This window comes from Dufourea novaeangliae, unplaced genomic scaffold (assembly GCF_001272555.1).
Source record: "Dufourea novaeangliae isolate 0120121106 unplaced genomic scaffold, ASM127255v1 scaffold177, whole genome shotgun sequence".
NCBI classification, from domain to species: Eukaryota; Metazoa; Arthropoda; class Insecta; order Hymenoptera; family Halictidae; genus Dufourea; species Dufourea novaeangliae.
Window position 1 is genome coordinate 2,388,064 of NW_015374070.1, and position 18,845 is coordinate 2,406,908.

The 18,845-nt window shown below is 39.1% G+C and overlaps 1 protein-coding gene and 1 long non-coding RNA gene across 4 annotated transcripts in view; both read left to right on the top strand.

Annotated features, from left to right (window-relative positions):
- The window catches only part of LOC107190384, a 92,631-nt gene extending 77,862 nt beyond the window's left edge, over positions 1 to 14,769 (top strand). Inside the window, exon 3 of the long non-coding RNA XR_001516248.1 lies at positions 14,737 to 14,769. This is a non-coding gene — a long non-coding RNA (uncharacterized LOC107190384). The remainder of the gene's footprint in view (positions 1 to 14,736) is intronic.
- A 35-nt stretch (positions 14,770 to 14,804) lies between these two features.
- The window catches only part of LOC107190397 (acetylcholine receptor subunit alpha-like), a 30,278-nt gene continuing 26,237 nt past the window's right edge, over positions 14,805 to 18,845 (top strand). For all 3 annotated transcript variants that reach the window (XM_015579189.1, XM_015579192.1, XM_015579190.1), the window contains exon 1: positions 14,805 to 14,856. In XM_015579189.1, coding sequence (XP_015434675.1) covers positions 14,805 to 14,856 — 52 coding nt within the window. The remainder of the gene's footprint in view (positions 14,857 to 18,845) is intronic.

The following is an 18,845-nucleotide window of genomic DNA, read 5'->3' on the forward strand; positions in this document are numbered from 1 at the left end:
TAGAGACACATCATCACTTTCACAATAAACGGTTCAAATATGCGAAATAACCGAGTATGTAAATACATATAGGAAACGGATGGATACATTCTGCGAGCAACTGTGCGCAGCCAACACTAAAAGTTCTCGGTGTTAGTTTCGGTGCAATTTAGGCACGGTTCTCCCGTTGGTCCATTAGACGTGTCCCGGAAAAGGGCGCGGCTAGGGCCGATATAACCGGTCTCTCGATCTCCTCCACCTCCGATCGAGGATTTACGATTTTCCGTAAATTGAGTTTCGTCGACGGACAGCGCTGCGACAGATCGTCCGGATGGAAATGGATACGTCGATGAAAAATATTCTCGAGGTGTATGTGTGTGTGAGAGAGAGAGGCTTTCGTCGAGGAACAACGGTATCACTATTTCTCTCTTTTTACCTCTTATCCGTTCGACAACGGATTATAAGCGGCCGCGATTTATCACGCGTGCATCGTAAAATAGGGGACGAAGAATAGGGATATAGGTGTGCATGTGCGCGGACGGATCTCTGCGTGAAAAATATTCCCCGGGTTTTTACGACTGTATTTCTCTGGGAAAAATCCGTTGGCTCGCGTGATAAGGGCGACGAACCGCGATATGTCGGCTCCGTGACACCTTTCTTTTTCATTTCGTATCTTTCGAGGGGATTCAAGTAAACTGTCCCGTTAACACACAGAAATTAAATTTGATTTGTCTGCGGTGAATTTTATGGAGGTTTGAATATGTTCAGATGGTATCGTAAAACATCTGACTCTCGAAGATTTAGCGTGTTTATCCTATTAGGACCCAACGTTGCTTTAATGCAACATTTTGCTCGGAATTTTTTTTTCTAATGAATTTACAGTATTGCATTCGGGTTTTCATGTTGCAGATACGAAAGAGGATTTCAAGGAATTGCTTAGTACTTTTCGTCACGTTATTCCTCCGCTTAGATCCTAGGACGTTTTGTAACTTGAGGGAATTGAAGTATTTATAGCACTATAATAAACCACTTTTTTCTTAAATCATGGAAATCTTTTGGTGTATCTTTCTGATATAGTGAGCTTCTATATTATGGTATCCAGTATTATAATGCCTTTTTTTACACTTCTGAAAAGTAATAGATATATAAGTTATTTTATTTACGTTTTCCAATAAAAAATTAGCCAAGATTGCATAAACGCAACATATTGTTACACAGAAAGTACCGATCGAAAATTTTTTTGTTAACATTTATATTCATTCTTATACACTTATAGAAATAATACATAATTATAGGTATGTGTAAAAATCGCCATATTTCACTGCTTGGGACTCGATGGGTTACCCATTTGTAACTTGAATTTGTTTTTCCCTTTCCTCAGTAGTTTGACGAGGAATCTTATTTCCCAATTACAATTTCGATTTTTTATTCTTATGTTCATTATTCGTCGTTTATTTATTGTTACCATCTAACGCAGGTAGGCGAGGCGCGATGGTCGCAGGAATAGTCGCTCCTTGGGTTGTCAATACGGTCGGCAGACCGTCATAAACGGGGATTCCTGAACAGCTGCACAGCACGTGCAATATATTCCCTCTCTCTAAGAACAGTTCTTTATTGTATTTCGACGCTGACTTCCAAGAATCCCAGAAAACAATACACACATCCTAGCCTCACTTCTTCGACCTCGTACTAACCACTTCCTCCAACACATACACCAACTAAAATTCGTAATTTTCTACCAATCACAGGTCGATTTGTAGCGACAAGCACCTAGGCATACAAATCACCAGACAGAACACATTCGACTGTCAACGAGAGCAGGTCTATCAGTCAGAGCAAACGCAACTGTTACACACATACACGTATGTCACTACATTCTGTTACGTTTAGTGAAGTTGTGTGTTATTTAGTGTCACGTTAATTCGCTGGCGGGAGAGTTTTTGTGTTTGCACATATACAACCTCAGGTGTTGTAAAAATATTTAGAAATTACTGGTTAACTTTCATTTGTCAAACTTTACATATAGGAAAAGCGATATTATCCTATTGTTTTACTATTCTAGTTCTTATTTAATAAAGACGTATTACTACGTTAACCGCTTTCAGCTTTTGTTTTTGAAAAAACGTATTACTACGTCATCTAACATCAAAGTGTTAAGTGTCTTAGCATGACGTGTTACACCATCTTCCAAGGAGCTTCGCGATATTAATTTATCAATTTATTCATCCTTATACTTATGCGTGTGAAATTCGTCGATTCTAAAGAATATACGTGGTCAGACAAGTAGAATAGGAATTGTGTGTAGTTCTATACATATAGGGTGTCGTGTAACTGGTGGTGCAATAGGGCGGCGCGTGATTCTACGTGAAAAAATAAATAATAGGTATAGAATAAAATTTGTTCATTTGAAATTTCGTTTTCCAGAAAATCGACTTTGAAAATTAAACTAAAACGCGTGTATTGGTCATTATAGTAAGTAAAGACGGAATAATAATTCAACGTATCTCCAGCAGATTTTCACCATTTATAATTTCGTTTGCATGATCCCCTATATAAGACATTTATTATGGTGTTTGTTATTTCATTAGAGAAGATCATCACGCTAAACGTTCTTCATAGGCGGACGTATGAACGAGACTCAATGAAGCACTCGTTTTTTAAACACGCTGGAACAGAGTCGTTACATGAAGCGCAGCCTCTAAATAAGAATTTAACATCCGTTTTCGTTCGTGCGTACGAGTTATGATACGAGTCGTCGTAAATTCATTTCGTTTGCCCATTACGCTCTACACGTTTCTGTGAAAATGCGATAAATGCTCGTTCCTTTCATTATACGTGAAATTCTCGTTAACAACGCGCTCCCGTGAACACGCTCTTTACGCGTTTTCCTAGCTCCTTTCTGCTGAAATTAGTTATTCTTGGCATATAAGCGGGACATAAATTGTCACTATGATCTTTATATTCTCACGGTTCACTTAAACACGACTGGTTAATGATGATTTCAATAAAATCATTGTCATCTTTCTTTAGTCTTCCACAGTTTAAAAGGTTGCCACGATTAACCCCTTCGCACCGATGGACGAGATATCTCGCCATGTGATTTCGTTCATGATATGCTTTCACGAGATCGTCCAAAGCATATCATGAACGAAATCACGTGGCGAGATATCTCGTCCACCGGTGCGAAGGGGTTAATCATATTTTCACCACCAATCAAATTTTTACTTATGGGGTATTGCTCACGCGAACTTAGAAATGTTGTTTATGGAAATTCTTATTGTTCTTTCAATTCAAATCACAGACTTCTGATTCGAACAATTTTAACGCTGTCACAAGCTACTGCGTATTTCTGGTACTTGAACTGTAAACAACTATAAATTCAACAGTCTTCCATCTTACCACCAGAGGGCCAATATTTAAACTACGTCTCCACAGATTTTCCCAATACAGTAGACTCGCGTTAAAGTAGCGGTAGGAACGTCCCATCTCACACGCATTACTCCATCTGTAACCAAAGGTCTGATCAAATTGGTTGATCGATCGAGCTGCCACGAGATCCTGCGTGCCCATTGGCTCACATTAAAGTAGCGTTTCCAGGAAAAATCCGCCTCGAGAGCCCCGCACCGCTACTTTAACGCGAGTCTACTGTACATGAGAAGCTGTATCTTCTGAACGGGTGAATGTCCAAAGCTCAAAATTTATATTTAGGGTTCTTTCGCGTCCTTCATAACACCCACCAAATTTCATATCGATCATCTACCAGTGACTTTTCGAAGTACAACCGCGAGAGCGACTAGTCAACATCTCGTGCAAGACAACGAGTCCAAATATTATCGCGCGGAAAATCGATCCCGTTCCCCGTGTAGCAAAATCCTCGCGCGTCTCACCGACGCCGCGATATTTTCCGACGTGTCTTAATCTAACCTCGAAAACCCACGGCCCGTGTAAACATTTCTCGCCGGAGAAAACTCGGCGTCTCTCGATCCGTGTGCGCAGCTATCGAAGGGTGAGAGGGTCGGGGGGGATGGAAGCACCACGAACACGTACACCGCATCCATTTGCCACATGGAAAATTAATTATTATCCGGTTCTGGCAGCCTGCAACGGTGGGCGCCTGCTCGCACGGCTCTGATCCTCCTCCAGATCCCGAAATCTCGACTGGTTGCTCGCCGGATATAAACTTCCGCCGCGGCACTTACCTTATCGACCGTTTGCTTGTTTTCGTGGAAATCGGTTTCGTTCGCTACGTAGATCCATCCAACGCGTTATTAGTCGGTTGTCTAATATTAGACTACTGTAATTAATAGTTATTCAGTAGATGATCCTGTAGTGTGTTTGATTATTTAATTACGTTCCTGCTTGTGTAATATGGAACTTTGTAAACTTTAAACTCAGTTTTCTCAATATAGTAACTAATGGGTGATAGAACATTATGAACTAGAGTGACGCAATGCCTTTCTGAACTACAAATGGAAAAAGAATATATGATGTATAAACAAAACGGACCTATAATGTACAAGACGTTTATTTACATTCGCTTGCTGAACACGCGGGCCACAGTTTATTGAATCGAACACTCTGTGTGTGTGTATATAAAAACAATGTTTCCCAAAACTTCGTAAGTGGCGAAGTTAAATGATACACCCTGTACAATATTTTCTTGTTATCTGTAATGGCTACAGTGTTCCATGTGTTGGTGCCTTACATGCATCTAAGGTAAATCCTCTAAACGCCCACGAAAGTGGAATAAAGTTCGAGCGCGGTGGAACTTTCTTCCGATACTTGGCTCCATTAGCCTCGATCGCATTCTTCTTCCCTCTCCTTGGGACATAGACGGTAAAAAAATGCATTCTTGGTTAATTATTCGGTTCCCTGGGAAACGATGTCACAGAGGGATAAATCTAGTATCGATGGAAATGCTCCTTATGGAAAATTCAGCTCCTTAAGTCTGAAAGTTCATCGAATTAGAGAATGTAATTCGATTGACATTCTCTAGCAATTTATTAAACATTCCAGCTGCAATTTGGGGAACAGTTGTGACCCAGGCCGAAATGTTTACTATATTGTGCCGAGGCGGAACAAACTTCCCACATGAACGGTAAATTTAATGAATAATAATGAAAGATAGTAATTAGTAGACTGCGGATTTTATGCATCGATAGCCAATACGACTCTATGAAATTCAACAAAAGACAAAACTTTCGTCAGATGCAATGAGGTTTCGACCTTATTCTGAACCCAATAAGATACTTAAGAGAAGAAAGAAATTTCTACCTTTGTTATTGACTTCACAAATTACTTTAGAGAATTTCATTTTGCATAAAATTTCGCAGTCTAGTAAGTGTTAGATAATTTGGGAATGAAAGGGTTAATTAGATATTATTTCAGATTTTAACTGAACTCCGGATTTTTATGCGATAATTCGTAAAACGAATTGGGTAAATTCTTATTTCTTTTTTAAAAAGTAGTTCAAGTTACATTTAACAATATTGAAATTGTTCGTTTAGTGTTAGTTGTTTTGTTTACAAGTGCTGCAAAAATAAGTCGAAAAATATTCTTGTATGATGCTTCGTTTTCGAGAAAATCGAATTTGAAAATCTTATGGGAAACACGTGCAATTAAATAGGACTTGACCAACGCGTCTGTTCATTCCACTACGTTTCTACTTATTGTCACCTCGAATACATACTCACAAGTTTGTTCACGAAACGTTCTCACGTCTATTAGACCAAATTATTAACCGAAATACGAATTGTATTTCAAAATTACGAGAAATTTGTGACAGAAGGATGATAAAAGTAATAATAAAATTTATTTCATAAGTCCGTGAACGAATGTGTGTGTCACCGTATATTCTTTCGGAAAATTGATTAATTTCGAAACGAAGCATCGTACGAAAAAACTCGACTCAACATTATCGACTTTCTTTTGCGCGTAAAATTATATCCTTTCTGTGTGGTACCATTATTTCGGAAACACCCTGTAGAAAGATGGGCGGAAATTCAGTTTTTTATGTCGTCGGTTGATCGACGGTTAACTTTCATGAACGAGCGACAACCCCTGAATAACCGTTTTCGTTCGATTTTCCTCTGTAATATCGACTCATCCTGTTTTCGGTGGGATTAACGGAAAGTATCATGGGGATTCGGTCGGGGTTAAAAAGTACGCTTACCGGGACCCTGGCAGCTTGTAATCACAACGGCTAAACGGGGTATCGACAAGTTGCGGTCGATAGCTCTTTTTTTTCCCTCTCTTTCTCTCACCACGCCACGCCAGGACACTGATGGATGAAGGTCTTAGGGTCAGGGCAATAAATCATCTGGGCATCGGCCGATGAATCGGCGGCCCGGAATGATAAGATGACGGGTTGATTCGCCGTTTCCCTTCGGCTTTCTCGATTGTCATACAAATTGGCCAGGCCGAATTTGTGGCCCCCTCAAGTTTCTTGCACAGTGATCGCCAATTCGTGGATCGTTCGCATCGAGATGAAGTGAAGGAAGGAAGAAGGAAAGATGGGGCTGAAGTACGGTATGGCCCATGCATTATAATGAAACGAAATTTTTATGAAAGGGGGAGGGGGATAAAATCTTAAGTATTAAGTTTTAGTTGCGGGTCTTAATTAATTTCTGAGATATTATTGAAAAACATTCTGGATAATACATTGAATTCTGCCTATACAGACGTGACTAATACAAGCGTCTTCGCTGTAGAAGTCATCGTCGTCAATTGTCGAATATGCGATGACGTAATTGTGGTATCAGATTCAGAATCTATAGGGTGTCAGTAACCGAACGGTTTCCAGTTGTCTTGTAGAAGAAGTGTCTCGTGTTTTTTACTTTTAAACCATTATAAGCCTTCAAAGTTAGGGGTGTAGACTATTATATATTCGGTCGAATATCCTGAAAACTATTACAAATATAATATTGATAAGGAATCTAGTTATATGATTGGATTAAAGAATAATCCAGTTTTTAAAAAAATACATTTAAAAAATAGCACTTTCTATGAATATTTCTGGTTAAATGTTAATCCATTTTCTTCTGCATTTGTATATGAAAAGTATACCCCCAAATATAAAATACCGATCAACTGGAATTTTGATTTCTGCATTATTAAAAAAGTTATTATATTGGAAGTTTTCTCACATTTTGTGCAAGAGAGAATACTTGAATGCATATAGTCAAACAGATAGTATATACTCCTTCGATTTTTACGTAATTTTATTATGGTATGCTTTTCTGGTTGATCCTCAAATTGTTAAAATAGTGGTAACAATTTGATATAGTAAACAAATGATACTCAACCAATTCACGATTGTAAAATTTTTATTAAACAGACAGGTGAATCAGAATTGCTTTGAATATTTAAAAAAGTAGTTAAAATTCTGGCTGAACTGTCTTATATCTTCGAAATTGTAATTCAACGGCAGTAACGTGTAACCTCTTTACTCCCCTAATCGTTTTCGGCGCGGTCTTTTTCCAACAATCTCACGGCCACCTGGCTAATCGCGATATTTAACCGCACTGCGGGCCGCACAATTTCGCTCCGCGGTTTAATTGTTCCCCGGCGGCGCGATGCGCTGCTATTATTGAATTCATAAATCTTGTTTCGCTGGTGAGTTACGGATACCTGCTGGCGTTTCGAGCGGTTTCTTGGATTTAAATGGCGGACGACTTGAGTCGAGAATCCCCGTGTTCCCTAAAACGTGTCGATGATTGGGCTAGTTTGATTACTCAATCCCGTTGTTCCCTTCTTTGCTTCCGTTATACAGAGTGTCCCCAAAATAGCTTCGACGATTTGAAACAACTTTTTCCTTAGCAAAAATGTTATCCGAGGCTTTGTTAACGAGATATTAACGAAAACCCCCGACCAATCAACGAAAGTTTCTTTTCGATTTTGTGTTGTATTATATTTATGTTTATCCACTAAAAGAGGAACATGTAGATAACAAATCATTCCGAGAGAAGTGGTGAAGATGTTAGGTGAACAATAATGAGTATAAGTGAATCGTTATTTTGTTAATCAAATAGTATCGTCCGTGTGAAGGTTCACTTTTCTTTTTATTCACTTGTCAGACCTGTTTCCCTGGATGCTAAAGCTTTTACGCAGGCCACAATTATCGAAGTCCCCGTCTGAATGCGCGAGTATTTAAAAAAGCTCCACAACGACCCTTCACGGCGGACAATAAAACGCGAAACCAAAACACAGAGCTTCTTCCCGCGAGTCTCGGTTGAACGCGCGCGCGCTGCTCCTTGAACCGCGTATTAAAATTAATGAAGCTGCCCGGTTTAATTTATTCAGCAACAAGTTGCCCGGGATTTTGCCGTCGAAGCGTATTCATCGGTGGGAATACAAAGGTGCGCGACGATAGCTTTGAATCGGATCCGTCGGCCGCCTAACTACGCGAACGAGTTAATAGCGCGTACGAGGGAACCGTTTCGGTCGATTGAGCGGCTGAGAACGCGAAAAGGTGCGTTCCGTGCATCCTGAATACTTAATCGGCTATTTCTCGTTCTCTTTCTCTCAGTGGCTTAAGGAAATGTTCTTCTGTGTCTCGATCTTAACAGTTTAATGAGTTGTTCCTGATTTCATTGACGTAATATGTAGTGACAAAAGTATTAACATTAATGGCAAATTATAAGTATGTACTGCACATGAAATATACGACAGTATCAGATATTTCGTATGTCATGGATCGTGGATCATAAATCATAGAACATGGATCATAGGTTATATATTATAGATTATGGATCAATATTATAATATCGTAAATTGTGGATCATAAATCGAGGATCATAAATCATAGATCATCAATTATACATCATGAATCATACACCCTGAATGGTTCATCATGAATTGTATATCATGAATCATAGATCATAGATCATGGATTATAGATGATCGATCATGCATTATAGATTATAGATCATAGCTCATCGATCGTGGATTATAGATCATGTATCATCGATCATGGATTATAAATCATAGATCATGGATTTATAGATTAGAATCATAGATCATGGATTCGTGGATTAGAATCATAGATTATGGGTCATGGGTCATTGATCATAAAGTATAGATTATGGGTCATGGATCGTGGCTCACAGACTATACAAGTAACGTCGTATTCCAAGCATTATGAATGAAGTACTATAATAAGTACCATGCATTTATTGTGTATGGGGTATTTACTTAGATTAGACACTTGATATTTACACTATATTTAACATACGTAGCCTGTTTCCGAATCCCTTTCCAATTTCCGGTCCCTTATTCGTTTAAAAAGCATACAAAACACTTATCGGCTTCTAAGTAGGATCGTATTTAACACACGAGAATGATCTATGCATTTATCTTTCTTTGACCCATACATATCATTTCAAGAACTGAACTGAACCGTCGTGTCGTAAAGTTCCTTTCTCTGTCAAAAACAGGAAAACTCGGTGGTCTCTTCCTGTGCGAGCACAATTAAAGAATTCCAGTTCTGTCTCGCAACTATAAGGTACCTGCGCGAGAACTGCGGCAAAGAAACGAGAGATCGGAACTTCGCTCGCAGAACTTCCCGCGACTCTATGTACTTCCAAAAATGTTCCCCCTCGGACAATTTATTCTTTCCGAGCCGCCACCACCGGGGTCCCCCCGCGGCGAGAGTTTAATTCAACCCACGCGAGAACCAGAGCCTGGCTTTTATTCCCGGCCGGAAGTTATTTCTGCAACGTGGACCGGAGGATCGATAAAGCACCGAACTTGTCTTTATCGACCGTGCCTCCCGCCCCTCTGAAACCGGCTAATTATCCCCCCTACGTGATTTCTCTCTCTCGAGTCTTCCTTAAGGCCCCTTTCCCCTTTAGTGGCCGAAAAAAAGATGATAATCAGGAATTTTTTTTAAAAAAAGCAAAAATGTTATGGTAAAAACAACATCTGGCTTTTATTTATTATATTAGAGGTACCCATAAGTAATCAATTATTTGCAAAGAAATTATTTCTCTTTAGTTCTGTACCGATCGCAAAAGAGGAAATACATTTTCTGTTAGTTTTCAGTACAGCAGCCAGTGTGTAAAATATTTTCAAAAGTATACATTTTTTTATTGCTCTAAACACCCTGTATAGATTGTGATTAAAGAAGGTGGGCCTGTGAGGATTCGACCTATCGGACCAGTGTTTTTTTTTTTTGTCATCCCTTCCGCTGGACTTCTTTCCAGCTCCGAGTTCGTACGGTGCACAGACGTCGTCGTTCTTGACGGGTTAAATGACCGCGAAATGGTGATAAAAGTGTCGAAGTTGCGCCCGATCAACAGCTGCATAATTCATTGGGATGATGGGACAGGCGTGAAATCCCCTGGTTCCACCTTAAATATTTCACAGCCATCGGACACAGCCGGATTAATTTCTCCCGGAACGACGATACATCCGATCCGTTTAACGCGTCCGATGCCCCCTTCGCTGTGATATTTATACACCTCTCTCCTGCCCCCGTCTGGTTTTATCACTCCATTATTTAATTGGCTCGTATTTCCACGCGCGAACCGCCGTCGAACGCGTTATCCGCGACGAGTGACGAACACGCGTCAGTTATGGGAGAGGAATATATCGGATGCGACGACGAGAGGGGGTGGGGTGGAGGACTCGTTGGAAAATTTACAATTATCCGCCGTTCAAGCGGGAATTATGGGTCGTTCGTCAGTCCCGACTGGTTTGGCTGCGATTAATGTTCGGACAGTCGATGGTGTAGCGACACAGAAAAGTATCTGCATATTCGGTATTTTTTTTCCTTTTTTTTTCTTGTGTCGAATCGACTGAAATATCTGAACTGGTTTTGTTGTACAGGTTGTTCCGCGTAATTGGATCGAGAAAATCAATTTCTTCTCTTAACGCTTTAACGGTCAGTGTTGCACCGGTGCAACAGTTCTTTTAAAATTGCGTCAAATTCTGTTGCCGTTTAATATCTAATTTTTGTTGGCGAGGATCCGTAATTTTACTGATATGAAGTAGATCTCCACATTTCCATCAATCGTAAACAATAAATTTTCGATTAACGCTTATGGAGTAATTACTGCAGGTTCATGAACTGCATTTTGGACATTCGACCGTTTCTCTAACAAGCAGAGGTCACAGCTGTCTGGTCATCGATTATAATCAAACATTTTGACCGTCGAATCTAGAGTAAAAATAAGCAGTCTCGTTTTCCGATGTCCAGATACAGACTAGCGCAGAAATCGTAGTACAAACGACAAAAGGGGTTGAGATTCTATGTGGAAAAATAAGGAAAAAATTTTTCTGTTACACGATCGTGACAAGGAACACTACCAAACTAACGAACAGTTAAAGTTGTTTATATTCTAATATCAAAACCAACGAATAATTGAGTCACTATAGAATAACATTAGATTTATCAGGCACGCCGTATCGGACATTCCCTTTTTATTTTTTTTTTTTTCATATCCACCTAAAAACAGCGGATTTACAGTCGGGGGGGAGGAGAGGGTGGTAAATTCGCGAACGAACGAGCCGGGGTAGGAATCTGTAATCGGTTCAATTCGATCCGTTTGAGGCCACCGCCGATCGGTCCGGAGCCACGTGGACCGCAGAGCTGCGGCCTGCAGTCAGCTGCGTTCTGCACGGCCGCAGAGTGCTCTATAGGGCGGCAAGGTAAACTGCAGCCGTGCTACGACCCTCCACCTCTCTTCCCGTTACCACCCCTTTATCTCCCTCGCCGATTTGTTGCCAGGTGAAGCTACAATTTTTTTTTTTGTTCACCTTATTCGCTTGCATAACTGCCGCAGGCTGTGCGCCCGTTGCGTCGCTCGTAATTATTCGAACGGTTGACCGTTCTAATTTCGACGCGTCGGTCTCGCGTAATTATTATATTTTTATAACAATACGGATCGTAATGGGGATATTATTAGTCGACTGCGGATTATATGCATTTATAGCGTGCACGACCATGTGAAATACAAGGTGGACCACAAAACGTGGTCAGTTTAGATTATTTTACTGCTTGCTATTGGATTGACAATTTTTTTGCACGATTAACCCCCGAACTGCATTTGTCCACTACAATGGACGCGTACTTGATCAGTTTAGTGACAATATTTGGAACATTTCTTGACGATTGATAGTACGAACTTTCTTTAATACTAAACCTACCACGACCGATCAAATGACCGATTTTGCCGTTCTAATTCCTATCGCTCTGAAGGGTTCAGTAGGTTTAGTGTTAAGTGACATCCATACATTAGAAATATTGTGTTACTGTGACTATCAGTGCCGTTATTTATCGTGAGCTAATACATTGTTTATAAACAAAAATAAAAACAAATATTTCAAAAATGTCTAAAATAGTCTTAAAATGACTTAAATTGTTTCGTGATTTTACGAAAAACAAATGTTTGTACAAGATACAAAAACGATGTGGTCGTTTCTTAACATCGTTTTAATTATGGTGAATGATATTTTCTTAATCCTTCTTTGGTTTAGAAGAAAAAAAAAGTATTTTTAGTATCCGCTAAAAGATGAGCATAACGAATTGTAAATTTATCTATAAATAACTAACGGTGACTTTGAAACCTCTGAAAAAAAGTGTCAACAAAAAATGTGGTGCAAAATCATCATAAAGCTCTCTTTGAATCATGTTATATTAACAAAAAAAAATCTCGATCTAGCAGTGGAATAATTTAAGTTGATCACGTTTCATGATTTACCCTGTACATACTTCGTGACTTTCTTTGCAGGTGGATCGTGCGGTTCTATCGAAACTTAATTGGAAGCGATATTATAAACTCAAACACACGTGACACGGCCCGGTAGTCGTGCCGAGGTGGATGATTTATGAAGCGGGGGTGATCCAAGTTTCCCGGCGAAACACCGAGACTATTTTTGCGCTTACGGTATATGCTCGCGATAGATAGTTATCAATGATTAATTAAAACCGTCAGGTTGGAAATGGGGAGGGGGTGAAGGGGTGGGGACATTGGTAACACTTCTCGCTCAGCCAGATAAGGGATTCAATTTTCTTTTACCGGCGGGATTAATTTTATCGGCTGAGCAAGCACGGCGGCACAATTTCCTGAATAAACCGTGGTGTCTTGAAAATTTTTGATCGATCTCGGCTACGTTCGATCGAGAAATCGTTCCGTCGAGAAAACGCTATCGGTGTGACCCCAGAAGTCGTGTCGCCTTCTATCTCCGTGTACCATGTTCGTCCCGCGAGATTTATAGGAACCGTACCGGATGACGATTACGCGATTCCGGAACTCTGTCTTAAAATGTTCGAGTCGGTACCTCGTAAATCTTCGATGCCGTGCGCTTCGTGTCTCGAGGAGGCGGTGAAAAAAAAAAATATCGAGCGGATCTCTTTTGAAATATCGTCGAGTCTACACAGGGAGGATACATTTCCGGCTTTGCACGCAAGGGCTCGAGCGTTAAGACTTTAAATCGAAACCACGGAACTCGCTTCCCCTTACATCCAGACGAAATCGATCCGTTTAGTTTAATGGTCTATCTTTAACTGTGCTGAACTGATAATATAAGAAGTATCAGTATTAGTAGAAATTATGTACTAAGTTTGTATTATGAATTATGAATCATGGATCATGAACATAAATCACAAATCATGGATCATGAACTGTGGATCATGAATTGCGTATCATGGATCTTGACTCGTGGATCATAGATTATGGATCATGGATAATGGACCATGGATCATAGATCATAGATCATGGATTATGAATCATGTCGTAGGTCGCAGACCATGGATCATAGATCATGAATCGTGAACTATATATCAAGTATCTTGTAATACATTTCATGGTTTTTCTGTCATGTGTCACACACAGTTTATCTTTCACATATATTAACACCTATTTTTTTTTTTTTTTTTTTTTTTTTTTTTTTTTTTTTTTTTTGGGGAGGGGAGGTTTTTTTTATTTTTTGGAAAATCGTACTCAAAGTGAGGAAAAATCCGTAAGAGCACGACCGAGAGTTAGTCGTCCATTTAAGAAAGAAAATAGACCCGGACTGCATACAATTTATTACCCAGCTCTCAGGTCAAAACGTTAATATATTAACACCTAGTATTAACCTAGTCTTAAATAGTACTTAATATTCACAACCAAACCCGTCAAAATGACGGATTTTATGTTTCTTATTTTACAATTACTGAAATCATAAAGATGCTTTTATCGGAATCTATGTTGACTTTTAGTTTACTATGCGTTTCAAATTACACTATATTCCATTATATTGTATCATACATATTATACATTCAACGCTGGTAGTTTTAGTGTCAAAAGAACATACATACATAATACTCTGAAAACTGTCGAGAGGAAAAAATATCTTGAAAAATGATCCACCAGTGTTCTGAATTTTTCCTTCCGTCCATTCGTCCGTTTTACTTTACTTCGTTGTAGCTATTCATTCATTTTGTTTCATTCTTCTTTTTCCGTTAAATTCGTTGAAAAATAGAAACGGAAAGGGGGTGCAAAATGAGCACACCCCACGTCCCTAGTTCCCAATTCCGCGCCATACCTGGCGTATGGTGCCGCCGTTCACGTTTTTATGAGAATAAATGGCCGGTCCCGTTGTATTCCACTCGAAACAGCCACTGAGTGGTTTAATTGGCGGGGGATGGATCGTCGGCCATTTATCAGGTAAAAACGTGTTCCCCGTCCGATTCCTAAGTAGTTACTCGAGGCGAGCGAACGGGCGAGCGTCTACTTTCACCGCAGCACATACGTGTTTTCTCTCTGTTCCCAGTGCTAGAACTGTGAGGGGTCCGGAGAGCACGAAGGCGAGAAGAAATGAGTCGGACGTGACACAATGACATGATGAAGAGTCTGGTGGGGATCATGTGGATAGTGTTGGTGCTCATATCAGGTTAGTTCGATAAATCTATCCGTGCAACTATACGGGACGCCCGAACGCGCAACGTTAGGTCTCGCAGTTCGCGAGAATATCTATCAATCGGGGCAAAGACAAGACGGACGTTGATATTTACCACGGAGTTTATAGGCGAACCGTCAAACCCGGTTGAAGTTTGCATCGGAACCCCTTCCCCTCCGTAAATTATTCAATAATTCGAAATTGATTGCCTCCTCCTTATATCGTAGAAAATTGAAGCCTTATCTCGTTTAAGGGACGCAACTATTACAAAACGATACGAAAGCTCAAAGTGACAAGGGAACTTTGGTACCTTGGAAATTCTGATTTTTCTTTTAAACTCTGCAGGTTTTGTAGGGGACTTCGATAGAAGCATCGAGTAATTTTTCGTTTTTTGCTGATATTCTGCTTTTAGGAATCTGGGGTTAATGGTTAATTTGTCTTTTCCTATTTTCTTGTATATCTTGGAAACTATAGTAGATATAAAAGAACTGTTAGAATGAAAATTAATAGGTTCTTATGCTATAAAGTTATTCAGTAAAATTCTGAAAAATGTGTTTATTTCTTTACTTTAAGAAACCATTAAATTTTCATTTTCAACAATTTTTTTATATCTGCCATAGTTTACACAATATACACTGAAAACACACATTAACCTTCACGGAGTAATTTCACCCTAAAGAACCGAATACCAGCAAAAACGAAAAATATCCCGATGTTTCTATCGAGTCTCCTACGAACCCGCATAATTTTAAAAAAAAACCTCGAAATTTTCGGGAACCCGAATCTTCCATTGCGTGTTAAATTACACAATTCACTATAAATCTTTCGAGTTAAATTACCACCGAATTTCAACCCGTTCGTCATTCCACCATTCCAGTCACTACAATAACTCAAATTCTATATTCCATTATATTATTCCATTGTAATTTCCAGACGCCCGTCGGACCCTTTGCAATCCAAATATTCCGTTGAGTCGTCGCCGTCTCTGTTAAAGCCCACCAGCGGCGCACAATAAACCGGTCCGACTATAATCATAGGACGACGAATAACTATCGCGTAAGATACGCCGTGTAGGTACCGTCTCTGCATATGCATCGCCTCTCTCCCCCTATTCGAATGTAAATGTTTTACCCGCGAACGTATTACACAATGAGCTGTGCCACCACTGCCGCATAAAAGGGACGAAAGGGGTAAATCTCTGGACATCCAGTTTTCTTCTAATCGACTAATAATATCTTTATTAAATGTTTTTAAACTTCGTCAGGGACGAATTTATTAAGACCAGAAAAGGAATCTTTTTTTTTTATTTTTTAACTGTATTTAGTTAAAATGTATATGTAAATATGAACGACAGTCAATTGGTAGAATGTATTCTTTATTTTTGGGATTTTTCTAGTGAATATTTATTGACAGAAATGTTCATTATGTATTTTGAAATCATGCTTGAATGATGAAAGGGAAACTAAGAGGAATCCAACCATGTAAATAATTTTTTTAAATACTATATTAAAAAATGTGATTTTTTTTTTTTAACTTTTCTTGTTAAGTACTTGAACCAGAGGTTTTCCATGGCGTCCAATACATGGAAGCTGTAAAAATATATTATTGTATAGTCGAGGCTTTTCTAATCGTGTTTCTAGAGGGTAATATGTCTGAAATCAAAAGATTGGTACATAAAATAAAAATTCGTCCGAATCTATATAATTTTTACAATAACAAAATTGTAAAAATTATGTAAAACATAAATTCAACGCGTTATGTCCTCTCTCTATTTATTTAAACGCGATTTATCTGCGAAGTGGCAAGTGGTCGCAGAATGTTTTTACAGTTTCGTAAAGTAGAGACTTTAGAAGATTAACGCGACATAGTTGGTTTATTTTTGAACTTTTTGAATTTTTTACTATATCATTAAAAACATAAAAACTTTTTTAAAAAGTAAAATTTCTGAAACTAATCGTCGAATTCTAAATTTCTCAACAATATAAATGAAAACAAATTTTTTGAATTCACATAGATGTTTTAATTCAAAGCATAGGTGGCTCGAAAAGTGTACGCAGAAATCGTCAAAAAATCAGCTTTAAAACAACTCAAAATAATTTGTCTCTTTCCGATTCCTTGTTGCTTAATGTCCAACGACTATATTGACATAGTTAGAAGAAGTCAAAATCTGAAATTCAAATTTTCGTCTATGTCGCGAATATTTAAAGGTACTTTTAAAAAATGATAATTGTTGGTCCTTTTTCCACTTATCTCGTGGGCGTGTAACGTGTTTCACGTTGGTCCACGAAGGACAGGTTAAAAGGGGTGGAGAGGGGGTGGAGGAGGAACAACAACAACCGTAACACGTTTCACGTCGCATGCTACAACGCGAAACGTGTCCTAACGGATACGTGTGTGGAAAATTTATGCGTTCAACCGTAGGCAGTCGATCTGTGACCCCCCATTGCTGGATGAACTTTTGGGAGCTGGTTTCTTCAGGCTGACGCTGGCCGTGTGTATTATAAATAGAGGGCGTCTCGAGAAACTGGGACGGACCTGTGTGTGTGACTCGTAACGGATGCCAGAGAAAAAAAAAGATGAAGGGGCGAGTTAAAACGTTTGCGTCGCCGACGCGAACTCACGTATCCCCCGGTGAAACGGCATTTTGTAACTGAGAAAACTAACTTGGACCGTTTCTTTTTTTCGGAGAAATTCGAACGAACGTTCGAACTTTTGTAGAGTCAGTTTACATGTTTATACGAGTTGTCCCATTTATATCGACCCACTCGAGTATCTCCGAAAATATTGACGATATTAAAAAATGTTTCTGACAGAAGTTAAACGGTATCAGGGGCATATTTTCTGGTGTAAATATTTGTATATACAACTGTGATGAAAGTAAAAAATGGGTCAAAGGGTAGTGAATGAAAAATTTCATTAGACGGTTTGAAAATGCTAAAATGTTCTTTTGAATCATTTTTATGTCATGTATGTCATATACACAAAAATACAACATACTATTTCTTTCGTAATTTTTTAATAATTTGGGAACGATAGGATTAAACATATGTATATTTGCAGTGACAATGAGTAGAAATTGAATGTAATGAACCAGACACGTTATCAAAGTCCTATTCAAGTTGCACTCGTACCCAACAGATTTTGGGATTTCGATTATCTATAGCGCGATACATTGCATGATAAAACTCTCCTTTCTACATTTTCGACTTATTTCGCATATAAAATGACCTTCTATGTCTGATCATGCCACCCGACCTGCCCGACCTTGTGTATTGAAAATATCGAATAGAAACTTTTAATCATCCAGGAATTTTTTTTTTCAATTTATCTTTTGACAAAGATTCGAGATAGTATAATAGTGCTTCTCTTTTCTATTGATCTTACTAAGAATCTAGTTATGAAGAGAGTAAACAATTTTTTTGAAGGATTTTTAAAGTGGAGAATCAACGTTTCTCACGTACCATCCACTTGTATACGTCCACTAGTTCCGTTCCACGAGGCAATTACAGACTGTGTGTCTGGCCAGATACGATCCCGCGCTCCTTAACAAAGTGGCCGCACGGTCCCATTCTACTTAACGTACAGACAGTCTCGTTACACTTGCCGGACCATGTACGCTCTTCTACTTGTCCGTTCAAGCGCACTCCTATTCTACTTGCCTGTGCAAACACAATCTCATACTACTCACGTGTTTACCTCGCTTTTCGTGGCGAACCACTTGGGTTAGTTAGCTCCTCTCGTTCGTTACACATGTCTTTACCACTTTTCGTTGGATTCTGCGCGTCCGAACAGAGGACATACAGAATTCTTTTGTCTGACCAACCATAAACGCGTTGTACTCATTGATCAATCTACGTATACACCAAATATGCCATATCTGAAATCGTGTTGAGGAGTAATGTTTCTTCAGAAATGAGTAAACTATATTCCCTGGAAATAAAGTGGTATGTTTTTATTTTAACCACGATATATTAGGATTGAAA